The following is an 18,603-nucleotide window of genomic DNA, read 5'->3' on the forward strand; positions in this document are numbered from 1 at the left end:
CCACTTGTCTGAGGACTGTAAAGTGCCAGATTTATTACCAGCGTTTCAATGATTCCACAGGAGACGTTCAAACTCCTATGCAGAAATACACTTAAGCTCCAGTCATTGCAGGCTCACTCATCACTGCCACGAACATACAACGGCTCATAAACCTACCATAGGAGACAGTACAATTTAGTTCTGTTTTGCAGCTGAAAAGCCTTCCCAAGTAAAATGTTTTTAATTTTTAGGTTAGAAACTCTTTTGTCAGTTTTTTCCTTATGTCTCTTAATGACAAAGCCCCCCACTTCTCACACTGTAGTGAAAGACAGAAGAACTAAAAAACGGCGCGTATAAAAGGCAAAAGTTATCCTAGAAGTATGTCTCTAAGCCTCAGGTAGGTAACAATTATGTCAGTGAAGAACAAAGCGCAATGATACTGTGTGACACGTGTTACCTGCTGCATCTTCCCCATGGAGCACTGGTCCAGATCTGCGCTATCATTTGGAATAAAACAGCACTTGGGTTTAAGCTAGAAGGGAACTCAGGAGGCTCTAAGCACCTTTGGCAATATCAGAAGCTGGATTATTACTAAGAGAAGCTTGGATCAGAGTAAAATCTTTATACCTGTGTACCAGAGGCCATTCAAATTGTGACATGTCCAAGCAGTTCTTAGTCCACTCTCCGAGAGCTGGAGCAGCTCCCATGCCGCAGTCTCCAGGACAGTACCAGCTGCCACGTACACCATGCTGACATTCACCCACTTCATTGTCCAGCTGAGAATAGCTGACACTCACATTGATAATATTTCACCTGCTAATATTTTCCATTTTTTCCATTAGAAAAAAAAAAAACAACCCTATCCTAAACCCCAGTCTTACAAGAAATGCCATGTTAAAATCTGTTCCACAGTACAACAAGCAGGTGGATACTGTTTTTACTGTAACTTCTCAGTCAAGTGAATGCAAGAGAGAACATCACTATTTCAAGATATTTAATAAGAAGTACAGATTGAAGGTCCTCTGAGCACATGAAATTCAGCTAATGCACAGCTCTAGAATGGGTCACTTCTTACAACAATATTACAATTTTTTGCTTTAGCGTGGATAAGTTGGACTAACACAAACCACAAAATACTGAATCAGATGCAACAGCTAGTGCTAAAAAACACAACAATAAAAAGTATGGCACAAAGAATGTTAAACTAAATGACAACTAATTAGTATTTTCTTTTGGCAATCCTGGTTGGGACTAATTCAGTTCAGAGATCCATTCCCAGTCAGCACCAGGTTCGGTTAATGTACATTTTGTGCAAAGTGTACTTTTAAATTCACGAAATAATTAGTTTTGTAAACATACCTTCCTTTCACAGTAAAACAACAGTGATTTGGGTATCGAAGACAAAAGAACCCCAGACAGTATCTTATTTCACAGTACACAGTGTATGTATATATAATCACCATATTCAGCAAGTAGGTAAAGCGCATGCCAGTAACAACTTGGATTGTAAATCAAGAATTTGCAGTGCAGAAGTACACTTTACTCCAGTACTAATGAACCAATATGAAGTAATGCAAACCAAGGTAGAGTAAGATCTTGAAAACAGCATACTCTAGGTGATTTACTGCACCTTTCTTTAAAAGGTAGGCTGAATTACTCTGAAACAGGAAAATTTCACATCAACTATCAGTGGAATAAACAGTTCAAAGCTTCACTAGTTAAAAATATTGCACCAGAAGTGTTGTATTTGAAAGCAATACAAGAAGGATTTTTTAATACAAAAACACTTTAAAAAAAAAAAAAAGACATATTACAACAGCTACTTTCAACTAAAATAGCTGGTAAATCATAGGAATTGATGAAATGTGAGTTCTCTGCCACACGCGATAGATATATGGATTACCTGGAATCTCTCCTATATAGTATCAAGTAATTTAGGAGGGGGAAAGGCCTCCACTGTCCTATAGTTTTGATGGAGCCAACTGTAAGCTCAATAAAACCTATAAAATAACAATTGACGGTATTCATTTTTATTTTAGAAATACATGTCTACAAGAAGTCTTGAAATGCTTCACCATCAGTCAGTGCAAATGAATAAAAGCCACATTAGACGGATGTACGACGACTACCAAATGTCATCCAGATGTCTACAGCTCTGACCACAGGCCACTCAGCCTGTGAATCTGGAGTAGGCACACAAAAACCACATGAAGCTCTGCACAGCTTGTGAAGTTCCCATTTAGAGAGTCGAAGACAAACAGTAGGGAGATCCTTGGGAAATTAAGGACTGAGAAACAAAGGGACAAGAGACCTTCCACTAACTTCCATCAGAGATGTGGCAGCCCAGATCCAACACAGTACTTAGGGACCACACTAAGTGAACGCTATGTCCATGATACTCCGAGGACACTGCATCCCATGTCAGGCTATTACCAAAAATATAAAACCACTGTGTGCAAGTGAGGGATACAGTGAACTCCAAGAACTAAGTTCACTCATGAAGAAAATCACTTTCTCTACTCCAAAACAAATTTCCTCACTATAAGTGCAGTTAAAAGGGGAAAAATAACACACAGAGAAGCATGTAGATGATCATCAAAGATCAGCAGTCCCTTTTTGGAAAGCAGAAACATGTATTTAACTTCAATACTTAACATTTAGAAGCGTACTTACTCTTAAGTAAGCAAAACATTTCTCAAGTTTCAAAAAAAAAAAAAAAAAGCACTGCTCAGTAAGTAGCTGTCTCTACCAATACAGGCACATGAACTAACCTTCTTCTCCTGATTTCTCAGGACATGGCAACAGTCAGCTATGGCCACTAAGTCTTCGTAACTCTTATAAAATTTCTGGGTACATTAAAAGCATGATTGAAACCTATATAAAACTATTTGCTCAGGGAACACAAGGTTTTATCACCATCATTTGCTCACCTCAGCATTAACTTAGAAAAAAAAAAAGACTCAGTGACTTGCAGTTGGACATCTGGCCCTTAGTCCAGCTATAAACTATTTTAAAGAAAGACCTTGAGAAAGAATTAATAGGCTGTAATCATCTAAAGTAGTCTCATATGCAGTTCATTTTTCCTTCACTTCTCTGTTGCAGTACAAAAAACAAAAAAAAAACAACACCCCCCCCAACTTTCAACAGCAGCAACATCAAAAAGCACATAAAAGTTGATTCAGATTATATCATATCCCTTCGTATTTACAGATTTTCTGTAGTAAAGAATCCACTATCATTGTTTCACCACAATTAATTGTCTTGGACTTTTTAATCCTAAAAACAGCCTTCAAACATCATCCAAGCCTGGAAACACTTTCAAAACCCTCAGGAACTCGACAACAGAAGCATCATATTCCAGACAGTATTGCAAACACCTCCCACGCCATCAAAGTGTCTATTAAAGAAACAGTCCTGAGAAGCAGTTCCCCAATTATCTTCCTCATGATATCACCCTCGCCAGCTCCTGTGGGCGCTACGTTAGCTTCTTTATTCTGCGGTTCTGCTTGTCAATATTCAGCGTCGCACGGTCTACGGAGGTAGTGATGGAATCGAGAGCTTCGTCCTGTCTCTCCAGCTCAGCTTCTGTCTCCAAGGCCAGGCCCTTCAGTTTCTTTAGTATCTGTCAGAAGACAGAACTTTCAGCAATCAACCAGTTCTTTGAGAAATGTGACAGACCAATGGCAATTAGTTATTTCATTGTCTTAAATGACCAAATCATTTGTTGGAGTCTGCCCTGAAGCGTGCTGGTGAAAAGACACTGGTCTTACTCTGATATGCTGAACTGAGATGAACTAAACAATGAACTAAAGACCAGAAAATTCAAATCTGACACGTTAGAATTACAAGGGAGGAATAAATTAGAAGTAAAAATCAGTGTAAACATCAGCTTTTTGCTGGCTCTGTTGTTATCTCCTTGGTATGTCTGCATCTTAGAGCAGCAGCTCGTCCTGAGGAGCAGTGCACACTGAGAGCCAGCGCAGGCAGAGCACAGCCGGTGCGAAGCCAGAAGGGGATCACGTGGCTGAAGGCGTAGCAAGGTTAGGCAGGGACCAGGTCAAAGGACAGAAAATGTTGTTTTACTACAATCCACTAAAGAAAGAAGTGTCATTGGATGGAGCAGAAGGGAAAAAGTGAGACTTGGGCAACCAAACACATGATTTTCAAGGGACTAGAGGGTGGTGTGGTATGAACGGACGTCAAGGCAGCCAAGAGGCTCAGGCTGTACCCGAGATGAGAAACAACAGATGCACTGGCTACAGCTCTATTCCAGGCTGCAAGCATTATATTACATATCAACCAGTTTACACCACACTTAGCAAATTACTGTTTGTATGTGGGACTGTAAGCAAACACCCTGAGATACTGCAAGATTATGAGCAGACTCTGCTGTCTGAAAAAGCCTATAGATACTGGTCCAAACAGGGCAGAAGACTAAAGTGAAAGGAGAAAGCCAGGCTGATGCATTCTTAAGGCTAGGAGACACCCGTAACAATACCATACACTGACTTACAGGGCCTACTGAACTTTAATTTTCATCACTTCACACAAGCAAGTCTGTGAGCAGAGGTCCAAACAACACAAGCAAAAGCTGCCTTATTTCCTTACTCTGTAACACTGGCTTCTTTTAGCAGCAGCCCCAGGCACTAGTTACATCACTGCCTTTTCTCCCCTCTTGTGGCTACTCTATTAATAAGACTGGTTGCATGAAGTGAAAGCACCTGCCTGACAGGCAAGCCTGAGCTGCCTTCCCTCGGATGTATCAGAGGGAGATCTGGAAGCACCATATCATACTAACTGGAAATCCAGCTTCCGAGTTGCTTCAGATCACGAAGGGGTTGTCTCTGCTGGCCTACATGATCTGCTTCCTTAGGCATCCACAGATGGGTCCATGAGGATATCCTCACACTGCCTGGCTAATAAGAACAGTTTATCCATCAATTACAGTAACAGTCTCCACAAAAGCAAATTACCCCAGCACTATACCACATCAACTGCTGTGGTACACAAGCATCTGGGTAATGCTACCGAAGATACCAGAACTGCAGCCTGTCTAACAAAATAAATCTGTGGCTTTTGGTAAAAAAGGGGAAAATAATTGTACTCTATATGTGTTTAATTTTATTATATATATTTTTTGTAACAACTAGCAAACTCTCTTTTCCTTTCAGAATATATATAATCAGCAAGCTGCTGTGAAACATCAGCAGCCTTTTTATCCACATGTGGAGCTGGATTCCACAGCAGTCCCATCATTTGCAGCTACACGAATTACTGGTTTAAGAAAAGCAGCGAGGAATATCGTATCTAGCTGGAATGGCAGGGGAATTTTATGCAGACAAAATGCTTTGACTACAGCTGGATGTCAGCCACAGTAGTGAGATTTATCTCTTAAAATATCTCTCAGCTCTTTCCATAAATCACAAGCAGCTAGAAATACGGCTGTGTGAAAAACTGGTTTTGCAATTTGGCTGCCAAAGCAAAAATACAAAACAAACCGTAGATCAAGCTTAATCTACCTTCTTCTGTTCTTACCAAAACTACAAGCTAAAACCCCCTCTGTTTCTATCCCAAATGAAACACTTCAGGTTCTTTCACTGCAACAGGAAAGCAAGGCTGAATTCCCCAAACTGGAGGTGGTAGACATGTAGGCTATGCACCAAAAAGAAAAATTACATGATCAGAAGCATGGTGTGTATGACTCAGGACGTGCATCTGAAATAAGGTCTTGCCTTTCCTGAGGAAGTAACTTTATGACTTGGAAATGGAAAGTTCAGAGGTGGCTCCCCCTCAGTTCTTGCTTTGAGTTTCTTCTGCGTATACTTTTTATACGCAAACATACATATAAAAACACAAAATAAAGTAGCCAGTGCTACATGAAATGAATCCTACCATTAATAAAGTCACAGTATGGCCAAGACTGGAAAAGACCTCTGAAGGTCTTTGGGTCCACTTCACCCAACTAAGAGCAGGGCCAGCTTCAGTGTTCATCTGAGAGAAGATTACAGGGGTTCAGCCTCCACTCCAATAAACTTTCTTTATACTAGTTTGGGAGAAGAGATCTCACGCCTTCAGTATATCTTAAAGGATGGCAGTGAAAGACATGTGCTTCATCATTTGCAGATGATTTAAGGATGGTCCACACTGACATTTTTTCAGCAAGTTTACTAAAAGGTTTTATCCACGCACATCCCAAAATTTGTCTTCTCGGCACAGCAGAACAAGAGCAGCAGCAGCAGCTGCCAACACTTCCCAGGTCATGGCTTGACACATGCTCCAGAACAGTCCCCCTGGCCACTCAAAACCTGCACCTTCTGCTGCAGCAAGGCACACACTTTTTTGGAGGTTTATCACCCAGTGCCCTTAGCAGCGTGGTCAATTCAGCTTTCCTGAGCTGTGTCCTCACCCAGCACATCTCAGTTTGTGAAATCCATTGAGGCAAGCAAGTAAAGTAATGTGGTGGCACGTGGCACAAGCCTGCAAGAGGGCTATGCAGCAAAGCAGGGGCTAGCACGAGACAGTGCAGAAAGGAAGCAGGGACACTCCTCCTTCCCCACCTCACCAAGAGGCACTCAATTTATTTGTAAATCAAAATTGTGCCAAAAAAGGCTCAGGTTTGACATGAAAAATACTTTATTTTTAGTTTCAAACCAGATTACTTTTGATAGGCTCCTCATTCATTAGAGCGTACTTAATATTTAAAATACTGAAAGAGACACAATTGTTGAGAACAGAAAAGCTTTTAAAATACGAAAGCTGTAAAATGGAAACTCAGTCAGTTACAGGGCTCTGCTCAGTTCACCTGCCAATTAGGCTCTGCCTTGAAACGCAGCAGGCATGACTGTGTGGTTACTCACACACAATAATAAAACACAAGCGGCTCCCTTTCATCTGATAATTCTCTCTGCCTTAGAGTCTGGTAATAAATCCCTTAACCCTTTGTCTGTCAGTATCTTCAACCATTCAAGTTGAGTGCTGCTACTCGATCCGGTGGGACCTGAAATGGTTAAGACGCTTTTCCAGCACAGCCCACAGAGCTTGCTGGAAAGAGTTACTCGAATCTGAAGTCTGGCCAAAGCTGGTCACTATTTTTGTAAAGCAAAATGATGGCAAGATGTCTAGTTATCACTGCTCCAGTTCTGTCAGCTGCTCAGAGCAACAGTGCCTTTTGTGCCAGCACGTAATTTGGACAGCAAACCAAGACATGAAAATTCAGTGTGAAACTATCTGTTACACAAAGCCAAACAGCAGGTATGAGTCCATCAAAGCCACGTTTTGAAGGCACATTTCCTCAGGCACTGGTCAATCTCACACCGAGACATGAGAGTCTCAGATTTATACCGCTGGATTACAATTTGGAAAGTCTGATTTATCCTCGTGGCTCTGCCACAGATTTTCTGTGCAACTTCGGGCAAGTTACCTAATATTCCCACGCACAGAGTTCTCTTTGTAAAAAACAAGGAAGCAACTTTGTTGCTGCTCTCCAAATCTGCCCTGTGTCAAGTGTTCAACTACAGCAGGCTTGGGCCTTGCTGGGAGAAGGTGTCCATCCAAGGTACGCACCCCAAGTTCTTGTGTGAACTACAGAGACCTAGACAACACACTGCAGTGTAAGCCACGATTCATCTGCTCTACTTTATGTACCTGCTTAAGGAGGCATTCACGCGCTGCCCACTCCTCTCTGCTTTGGCTCAAGTGAAGAGCCGAGCAACCAGCTTAACTGGAGACAGTCACAACACAGACACAATTGGAATGAGAGGAGAGGACTCCAAGCCCATGAACCTGCTCCGTACTTGTCCCTATTACTTCATCATTTTGTCACAACACTTGAAGACCTAAATTCAGTGTCAGGCACTGTACAAAAAGAAATTGTATCCTAAAGATCTTGCAATGGAGACGCTGTTTGGTTTGGGTCCTGAGATGCCATCATAATTGTGCATTTTAGTTAAAGCTTGTGAAATATGATCTACCATCTCAACACACTGAGTATCCAGCAGCAAAAATAAGATACAGCAAGTGCCACTGCGCAGGAAGCATTACCAACTGTAGCTTGAACTCCCTGAAATCCTTCCTAAGATCCAGTCTATCACCCCTGTGCAACTGAGGTCTGACTGCTGAAGCAGAGCACATGTAACCAGAAATGGCTCTTGAAGGCAGCTTCCCCAGCCAAATTCACCTGTTATTAGGAAACAAAGAGCAGTCACTTGCACTACTCTGAACCAGGGTGCGGAGGTTCTGATAGTAACAACTTGCCATGATTTAATACGGTGCTTTACCTCTGTGCTGAACATATTGCAGGTGAGCAAGAAGCAGGGACACCACCTAAAACATTCCAATTCATAGTCCCATTATAAGCTCAAACCCACATGAGAGATTGAGTGAACTTGCACTGAAAATACTGAGGCCTGTCCACATCCTCTCCTGCTGCACCTAGGAATAGGCAGTGAAACAGGAGAAAGCAGAAACATCTTAAGCCACTGCAACAAAATTTACTAAAGGACATTTGTCGACACCTCATGAGACAAATGCAACAAAAATCTATGGATTTACGTTGCTTTAACACACCTCCTCTTTGGTATTGCCACTATCAGCATATGCCTGTAGCTATGCAAAGTACAGACGCTCCTTCTGCTCAATCTACAGTTGCGTTTGGTGTACAAATACTCAAGCTCCACACCAGCCACTAACAAAAGTGCTTCTGCTTGCTCTAGAAAAATCAAGCTGTCTCTTGTAGCACAAACCTGATCACAGAAAAAAAATGGAATAGGCAAGTTGAGCAGGTCCCTTGTATATGAAGCACACAAAAGCAGACCATTTTTAAAGCATCAGCTCTTTTGAGCCAGTGGCTATTCAGACAGTATGGAAGGGTCATTGTTTCCCATCTTATTCTTGGTGGCTGATTTCTCCCATCATTTCTTCTTGGACTGATACAGAAATGTGATTTAATTTACTTTCTCAGGGAACACTAAGCACTCATGGTGCCACTAACACCCCACTGGCCTTGACTGCAAAAAAATACTCAAGCAGCTCCACAGGCTCAACTGTCACATTTTATTTTGATGCCATTAAATATACTTAGAGGTTACACACAAGCAAATACAATGCATTAGTTACGAGTACCTCAGTTCTCTTCCCGTATTGTGCCTTACAAAAAACAAATCCAGGACATGGTCATTACACGTGTCTGTTAAGATCTGTTGCCTGTTGATCGCTATAGGCCATGGAACAAGGCCACTCTATGAGCAAATTTGGTATTTAGCACTTGGAATGAACGCTTCCTCAACAAAACACTTTTTCTTTGACCTAACAGTTATGATTTCCTGAGATGAGGGCATGATAAAAGGGTAAAAAAAACACTGAAGAGTCTCTGAAAGTAGCAAAGGATGAAATGAAACCATCTAGACCTGAGAAGACATTGAGGAAGCAAAACATCACAAAGACATGCACTGGGATGTGGGTTTTTTTCGCACATTACACAATTAATTTTAATACTGCCTCTGTCTTCATGGCATATACGATATGCAGACAGTAAATATCAGGGCAACAGTTCTTTGGCAGGAACAGTTTCAGAAATTAGAAAGCACTGGTTTGGCAAAATAAATTCAAATTTAGTGAATTCACCCCACTTCGACCACAGCCCTTAAGCTAATATTGTCATATCCCCTCCCATACCCAGTGCCATTATGTCAGCCACAGCAAGGCGGTAGGCAGAGGCTCAGCCAGAGACCACAGGAACTTCGTAGGCTTCTTTCTCGGTAACACAGCTAAGGAACACAGCTCACACTGCCACAGACTCCGTGTTTTTTAACATAAATGTCCCTTCAGGAAGTACTGGTGAGGTCCTTTACTCAGGCACCCAGTCACAACTGCAGACACTCAGGGCTTCCAGCTCTAATGGAAGCAATTAATATCATTCAACAACTCCTGTTGCAAAACATCTATTGCTATTACTGCACATACTTTGTTTTTGAGGAGAGAGAAAAAGCGATAACTATTTGTTCATCACAAATTCCTCTTTTCCAACTTCAAACATTCTGCTGGACTTACCCACATCACAAGTAATGAGGGGGAGGGAGCAGAGCTCTTCTGGGTTTTGTGATTTAATTTAAAAAACAAAACAAAACAAAAAAACCCACAAAACAAATAAACAAGTGCTTGCATTACAGCTAATCAAAGAATGAGAGATCACCCTCCTCAAGAGAGGAAATTGCTCAGAAAAACACTGTCATTACCGACATAACGACCTCAAATACCTTTAATTCGTTTGTGGAAGCTTGATGCCAGAAGTATCCTGACTTCAATGCATGTTAATGCTTTGCACTTGTAATCGTTTTCCCCTTTTACTCTATAAATGCTTTGCAAATGCGATTAACCATCATCCTGCTCCTTCCCAAAGTGGGAGTTGAACTGAAGCAGCGCAAAGAAGCTCTCTGGGAGCAAATGCATCAATGAAAGGCAAGCCCTTGTACAATAAGACACATTCGGAGAAAGCAAAAAAAAAAATAAAAATGGCAAAGCAGCAGGCTACACCTCAGCAAGGAGCTCACACCTGACTGCTTAAAGCCACACAGCTGCAAATGAGACAAATCTCCTGTTTTCCTGCCCTGCTTTCTATTTATGAACTTAACCTGCTTCCAAACTATAAAATGACTGCATGGGGAAAATACAAACTTAGAAAAAGTCTTGAAATACCTTAGATAAGCACCTTGCTCAAATGTAGTTTCAAGATCTTTGCCTAGATGCTTCCAGAGGTTCAATACCCAAAAGACTTTGTATGGCATCAACCATGATGCTGCCCTTGAACTCCATTAGAACACATCCCCAACCTCCATACTATTCAAACCCACTTCTACTGGTAGGAACTCTCCCTGCAGTCATGCTTTCCTTCACTTCCACACCTTTACACTTCCCTTCTAAGCCTTACTATGTTCTTTCCTAACAGAAACAAAAGATCCTGAGCTATTTTGCTCTGCTTTGCACTTTAGAGCAATGAGAAAAAGCAGTGTTTGGTCAGCTCCTGTGAAGAGGTGGACAGACACCAGTCTGTACAAGACGAGAGGTTTCATTCCCCATTCACAAGGCTTGTTGGAAGATGAACCCCCCGTCCTATGTTTCCTCCACTTCCCCCATCACAGCCAACTGCTTTGGAAATATCAAGCACCAACAAAGTCCAGTGTTCAACTGTCAAGAACCAGCGCTGGGGAAGCAATTCCTAGTAAGTCTTTTTTGCAATGTGTGGCAAAACGTCTCTTCAATAGCTGTCTGTGACCAACAACCCTTCATATTGTATTTAGGTTTTTTGGGTCTGGCTTCAAAGCAGAATTATAGCGCTGAAAAAAATGACATTTAAGGAAGGAACAACTAGCCCTTCTGAATACATAACAGCTGTACAAAGCGTATCCATGCATGAAAACAGATTGCTGCTATTTGTACAACTACAGCTGAGAAATACACTCCCTTAAAATCTTGCAAAAGGTCAACACTGCTTCAGAAAATGCTTATTTTTTGATGAAATGATAGATCATGGAGATAAGCTCTTTAAAAGAGGAGAAGAAGAAAGACTGATTAAATAGTGAATAGTCCATTTTGTTTTTTAAAAAGCCCAAATAAAATTTCAGTCAAAAGATCTTGATTATGTTTTGGTCACTGAATCAAGTTTTGCTCTAAAATTGCATGTTTATGAGATGACTCCTAGTAAGGAAAAGGAACAGGAGTTTTTATAGGAATTATGGCATGTAGCTTAAAATTATTAATGACTGGAATCATGAAAAGAGACCTGACTCTCACAGAACAGGTGCTCAGCAATTATTGGGGGTGGGGGGAGAAATCAGACCCATCCATGGCCTGTCAGTTTGCCATTCAGATCCTCTCCCCACCCACACTATCCCACAAGCTCACCTCAAATCATTAACTGACTTAAAAATTCTTGGCTTGCTTGGCTTGGTGTGGTATAAATAAATACCAGAATTGTCTTTTGAGTTCTAGTTAATCTTGAAAGTGTTTTGTTTTGTTTTAAATAACAATGGCCATTTAACACTGTTTCAAGTCTACCATCCAGCACAGAGTTTCAGACATTTCTGAAGTTAACCTTCTGCAAAGGTTAAAAACTCTCACTTACTCAACTGTCTTTCGGTTAATTTTAATAAATAGATTCTTCCTGCAAGAAGTTTTCATTTTTAGCCACTCAAGTCACTGCTAAGTGCTTGTGACTCTCAAACGCACTCAAGCTAACAGAGGTTGCTTTATTCTAATTCCCAACGATAAAATAAAAGAAGGGAACTGGAAAACTGCAGGCTTGGCTAAAATGCAATAGAATTAGCAAAGACTTCACATGATGTTATCACCAAGCTACAGATTGAATATCAAAAAGAATAAGATGCTAGAGGGAAACAAAAAAAGAAAAATACTAAGTTTTAATCTTCAGTCACATCTTCTGATGTGGCTGTGATCATCACCAGTGAGCCTATTTTAATGGGAAAACCCACTAAAACCATACTGCTTTGCTTTTCCTGTTAGTTCACCGTTTCAGATCAACTACATACTACAAAGAGGGATTCTTCACTAAAAGTTCTGAACTTCAGCTTGAGGGAAATTCCTTAAAGAGCCATTCAGATGAACAATATCAGACTGCGTTACTTTAAATAAGTCATTTTTTTTCCTAATAAAATCTCCAGCCTGTTTCCCCTTTATTAGTTTGCTAGACTGCACACTCATTTCCTAACTACAAGCTCCCTCTGCGTGTTTATAAAACACTGTTCAGCTCTGTGGATGTTTCTGAAATAGAACTGCTACTCCTCAGTAAAAAAAAATAAATAAATAAGATAGCACAGGGAAAACAAAAAAAAGCTGAAAATTATTTAATTGTTAAGCTTTTTAATCTTCAGAAAAAACAGGTTATGGCTAAGGATTTTCCTTGGGTTATAATCCTATCACTTAACATATTTTGCTGATAATCCCCGATTTGTTCAAAATAGTTCAAAACAAATATAAAGTTATCAGTGTATTTTAATCACAGGTTTGACTAGCTAATTTTTTATGTATGTTCATCTAAATTTAGGTGAAAGAATATTTTTGTTAAGGACAATTACTGTGTTTCTGACGATGAAAATGCATGTTATTTAGGAAGCACAGTGAAACAACTCTTTATCAAAGTTATCTCAACTTATACCTGTTTAAGCTCTTTTGCTTCTTCCTGGGAGATCTTCTCTTGCTTCTGCAGCTGAACCTGGTCATTATCCATCCCTTCTCTGCCTCCCACTGGAGAGCCGGGCTGCACCACTCCTCCCAGGAGTCCTGTGGCTGCAAGAGAAATTCCCGTGGTCAGACTGCCATCTCCTGTACCAACAGGGAGGACTAGTGCTAGTATCGAACTGGTTGACCTCTGCTTTTGCACTACAGCGGTTTGCAAGGGGCCAAGCAAGCATAACCCAGTCTTGCCCGTTAAGCTATGTTCTTCTAGAAAGGATTCCAGCTGTGTGTCGTACAACGCCTAATGTGGAAGTGACAGGCTGCTGAGAGATGACTTATTATTAAAGGCAGCATTTGGAGAATGTGTTCATTTTGGGCTGTGGTGATTCATCTGAACAGAAAGCGAAGAAGCAGCAACACACTCACAATCGGATAAATGAAGATTATCCACCTGCTGCTGCTTCTCTCTTTAATCTTTTTAATTAAAGAATTTAAGTGACAGATCAGGGACAGAGCCCAACAGTCAAGTCAGCAAACCCCAGAAACAGAAGGGCAACGCTGACGCTAACAGCCACCCCCAGCTAAGCAGCGTGGACGCAATCCCTCGTGTAACATGCCACCTGTCCTTTATTTAAAGCATCAGCTCTTATTGCAGTATCTGATACTACCCTGTAGGGTAGCAGGGACATGCTGCAAGGAAAGGCTATTATTTCTGATGCAGATGGGTGCTAAACACCCGAGACACACATCTTGGCTCCCAAAGGCGGTTCAGACAGCTCTGAAGCTCTCCCACTTACAGAGGCACCAAGAAGGAAGCCAGTTCTACCACTGTCACCTGTGAGCACATGGCCTGACCCAGCACAGGACAATGACAGCAGCTCTTACGTACACCAGGACAGAAATCATGTCAGATGCCAGAGCTCACTGCCAGGTCGAAGAGCTGGTGCCCAGCTGGCTGGCAAACCGACAGCGTACACCCAACCAATTTGGATATCATTACTTGCCCATGAAAAGGGAGACAAAAGCTAAACCAAAAGTACCAAACCCTAAATCCCCCTCAAGTAATTACTGCAAATTCATAATCCCTGGAATTATTCGGTTATCAGCCTGAGAGTCACTGGACTCAGACAATGTCAAGATTTAAGACAAGCGAGTCATTCACTGTACTAGTGTTACCCTGTGCAAATGCTCCTCGTATTCAGAGGGGCTAAGAACCAGGCACTGAAAAACGCTGCTTATGGTAAATTACTGTCATGGTCTCCTTCAGAGGACAAAGTGGGGAGGGAATGACAGACCTTCCTACGGCAGCAAATAGCCAGACAAGATTCTTTGTGTTTCTTATCAGCCGAGTGTCACCATATGCTAATTATTTCATTAAAAACAAGAAATCTATCCATTTCACTCCATTAATTTTGCTGAGGACAAGAACAGGAGCAGGACATGAGAAAGGCACACAAAAAGAATGGGATGAGGAAGGAGATCTAGCATTTCCCAGCAATTTTCTCATTAAAAAAAAAAAAAAATAAAAGAGAACTGAATAGAAAGGCAGAAACAATTTTGTTTCATTTGTGTTACACCCACTTGGACTGTGAGACTCACTGCCACCACGTGAGGAGAGAAGCTACCAAACCCCTGAACAAAGTGCTGGAAACTCATAATAATGAGAACATTCGGTCACAGGGGGTAAGCAGGAAAAATTCAGCAATCTCCAAAGGGTAAGAAAATGTGAATGCCAGTCTTCAGCTATAGGACTGAGACAGCACTACCCTAGATTGTTATATTGCAGATGCACTATAGGATTTTTTGCACTTTTTAATCCTGGGTAGCTGTTATCAACCATTACTGAGGATGTTATTGGCTAGGGAAGTACTAGCTTGATCCAGCACAGAACCACCTCTGTTACAAAACAAACCTTGCTGCTCTGTCCTGAGCATTTAAACACCCGTGCAGCTTGATCCAAAAAAGCATAGTCAGAAAAGACACGCAAAGCAGCTAAAATACTTTCAGATAATCTGATGTGCATAAAGCTCTTCACAAATTCCTCTCCTAGGTGGAATCAAGCCAAAACTCTTAGGAAAGACAAAGTTTTTCGTATTTACTTATACAAATGTGCAAGATGCACTACTTTAAGGCAGAAGTAGGATAAACAGAAAGGATCCAGATGAGACTATGACAGTTGTGGAAATATTCACATCTCTGAGCTGCACCACTGAGGGCAAAGAATGTTACCAGCCACTTTGGAGAGACAGAGGTACCTCTGCTGCAAGGATATTTCTCTTATAAGTCTCTGAATCAACATTCGCTATCTGAAAAGAGACACATATTTTATGTGTACACAGAGGCAGGCATGCATAACACAGACTTCCCCCCCCCCCCCCCCCCCCCCCCCTCAGCTTTTAGGAGGGGGTGGGAGGGAAAGAAAAAACTAAAAATCAGTATTTCCACCATGTGAGCAGCCATGGAAAAACCGCAGAGGTCGCAGCGCAGTCCGTGACTGCCATCTCGTGACTGAAGGCAGGCGGTGACAGACCCCGGGGAAGGAACAAACAAGGGGTTTGGTGGAGCTGGAGAAGTCAGGATTTCCATAACCTCCAGTTTTCTTTACTGACATTTCCAAATTAAACAGTCAAAATGCAGGTGGGGGTAGGAGAGCAATATCCTTGACTCACTGACTCAGATGCAAACAGAGCAAAGCAGTAGGAAATTAAGCACAGTAGGGCTGTATAACCAATTATTTTATGTAACCAGCCTTAAGACCATCAGGAACTGAACACCAATTTGCTGGAATAACTCAGTGCTTAAGAAACCAGCAGGTTGTTTTTCCTCTGAGTTGTTGTGCTGACATTTTGGTGCCAGATGCCCAAGACTTACTTCCTTAAAAATTAACAAGCTTTTCCAAGCTATGGCCCTTGACGACTCCTCAACAAGAGGACATTATCCTCCCTGCTGAAGTCCAGTTTTAGCCTGGTACACAGAAATAGGTTTATCTATTGTTTTATTGTATCATCTTTCTATTTGTTTTTCATATACTGGCCACAAATCCATCCACAGATTTGTTCTTTTGTCACTAACAACTAGGAAGAAAAAGAGGATTCAGTTATGTTATAGAAATAAATTCCTAACAGACAAAAAAATCATCAGCTTTCAAAACGAATCCAGAGTTGGATTACAAAAAAGGAAGAAAACTAACCCTCTGGAATTTCAGTAGTAGTAACAATAATAAGGAATGTCATTCTTGTTGTTGTGAAAAGGGTGTCAGTCTCTGCTGTGTTTTCTTATAACAATTAAACTATGCATTCACCTGATCTAAGACCTACAATCTCCTAAATCCAAACACGTGAACATCTCAAATGATAAAATTCTATTTTCTAAGATATGAAAATTAACATGATGTTTATCCCATTTACCATTTAAAAACTTGCCAGACTTGAAATTTGTTTGAAACTTTCTACAGTTAACAACAGGTTTAATATAGATATGCTTCCAGCTGTGAACTGACAAAGGAAAAACAGGAATTACAGAGGTCTCTGAAGCATGCAGTCAGGAGAGAAGAATGGCTTTCTAATGACCCTTCCCCACAGACAGGAGCAATACTGAATTGGTGACCACCAGAAAAAGAATTACACTGTAGTTAAAGCACAGGCCAGTAGCTGAAACTCAGATTAAGCTAATCCTTTCAAAAAGTGGTGTGGAGGTAGTGACAACACCAGCTGAGAGCACAATGTTAAAGAGGGCTTGGCATGTTTCAGCTGTCAGGCTCCTGAGGGACACTCAGCTTCAGCTTCTACAGTCACAAGTTTTGCTAATGTAGTTGGGAGAAAGTAAATCCAACTAGACTAAAACAGGGCCACACACTTCTGTCATTTCTCCCTCTTAGCAAGAGGGTCTGAAGTCACCTACCAGTTCTTTCTTGCATTCTATCATCAGCATGGTCTCGCCATTGGGGCACTGAGGAGAGAATCTGCTTGTAAATATCCTACACTGTTCTGAGTTTGAAAACCACTTGGAAACTTTTGGTGCTAGTGTTATTGCTTACAGACAGATTGCTTTGCCTGTCACATACCTGCTTGCCAGACGGAGGTCCCCAAATCTACCTGAGGAGACTTCTGGGCACCAACAATCCCTAGGGCATCTTCTAAAAACTGCATCTTCTTGCTAAACTGCATCTCCAAGATGGGGATTGCTTCTGGCATTTTTGCTGACAAGAGCCGGTAAGAGGTGTCAGGCTTCCCAATAAATCTCTGTCGGACACTGATTTCATATGGCGTATGAACTCTGATATCATCGACATCCTTTGATTCAAATCTGTGAATGACCTGAGAATTGCAGTCACTGATTTCCAGGCCAGAAGCAAAGAGCGTGAGTTTTCCTGGCTTGACATTTGAGTCTGTTCTGTGGGTGATAATAACTGGAATTCTAATTAAGATTTCTTCCTGGTTCTTCGAATCGGAAACTGTGGCAGTTTCCTTTGGCTTGATTTCCAAGAGCGCCTTCCAGAGCTTGCTGCTAAACGACCACAAAGAAGGAGATTCGAGCTCAGTCAACAACCTAGGAGAGAACAAGACAGTGTTAGAAGAGTGAAAGCCAGTAGGAGGGTCATGCTACCCCCACCAGTTCAAAGCAAATTACCACAGACACAAAGATTTCCTAATACTGACTCCAGCCCTCTGATATTTAGCTCCTCAAACCTATTCACAGCTTAACAGGATCCATCCTCAAACCTATTCAGAGCTTAACAGGATCCACCCGTTCTAAAAAACAGCTATTCTTCATTTGCTAACACATTGGAAAGTGGTCCCAGAACATCACTGTTCTGATGTAAGAGATTCAACTTCCAACTGGATTTATTCAGGCCAATTTACACCCATATGTTCTTCAGCTAACACTGCCTTTTACCTCAATGCTTCTACACTTGGCCATCACCACCACTGCCTTTTTCTGCTACTTTATACCTCAGCCTCATAGTCGGATGCCACCTTCTGCTTTGCCCCCAATCCCAAATCCCCATTGCCAGTAAAACCACTATGAGCGCAAGATGGAGGCTGAAAAGCCCAGCAGCGACTGTCCAACTGTCATCCAGCATCTGCCTCTCCATCAGTGTTGGTGCAGATCCCGAAGGAGACAGGCCCCCTTGCTGGCAAACTGGTGCCTTAGCTTAAAGGTAACTGGTCTTAATTTATGGAGGAATTAAGGAACTGCTCCCAAAGACGACTGCTATATAGCCAGATATAACACAGGGAGTCAAGCCCTTTATTTCTAAGCAAGAAGTAAGATACACCTAACAGGTACCTAGGTCTATCAGCTGCAGGCAAGAAAGATGTAACACACTGTTAGGAGGAATCAATGACATGGAGGACACAATCCTCCTGTTGTATTTTCTAACGGCTTAGCCCATTCCCCCTTTCTGGGGTCCTCTCCCAAGAAAGGATGATGACC

The 18,603-nt window shown here is 41.6% G+C and overlaps 1 protein-coding gene across 3 annotated transcripts in view; it reads right to left on the reverse strand.

Moving 5' to 3' along the window:
• Positions 1-955: 955 nt before the first annotated feature.
• Positions 956-18,603, reverse strand: part of SNAP47 (synaptosome associated protein 47) — a 31,137-nt gene continuing 13,489 nt past the window's right edge. For all 3 annotated transcript variants that reach the window (XM_040591834.1, XM_040591835.1, XM_040591833.1), the window contains exons 3-5: positions 17,231-17,715; positions 13,148-13,278; positions 956-3,601 (exon numbers count right to left, since the gene is read on the reverse strand). In XM_040591834.1, coding sequence (XP_040447768.1) covers positions 3,455-3,601; positions 13,148-13,278; positions 17,231-17,715 — 763 coding nt within the window. In that variant the 3' untranslated portion in view covers positions 956-3,454. The remainder of the gene's footprint in view (positions 3,602-13,147; positions 13,279-17,230; positions 17,716-18,603) is intronic.

The sequence above is a fragment of the Falco naumanni genome, chromosome 4 (assembly GCF_017639655.2).
Source record: "Falco naumanni isolate bFalNau1 chromosome 4, bFalNau1.pat, whole genome shotgun sequence".
Classification (NCBI taxonomy): domain Eukaryota; kingdom Metazoa; phylum Chordata; class Aves; order Falconiformes; family Falconidae; genus Falco; species Falco naumanni.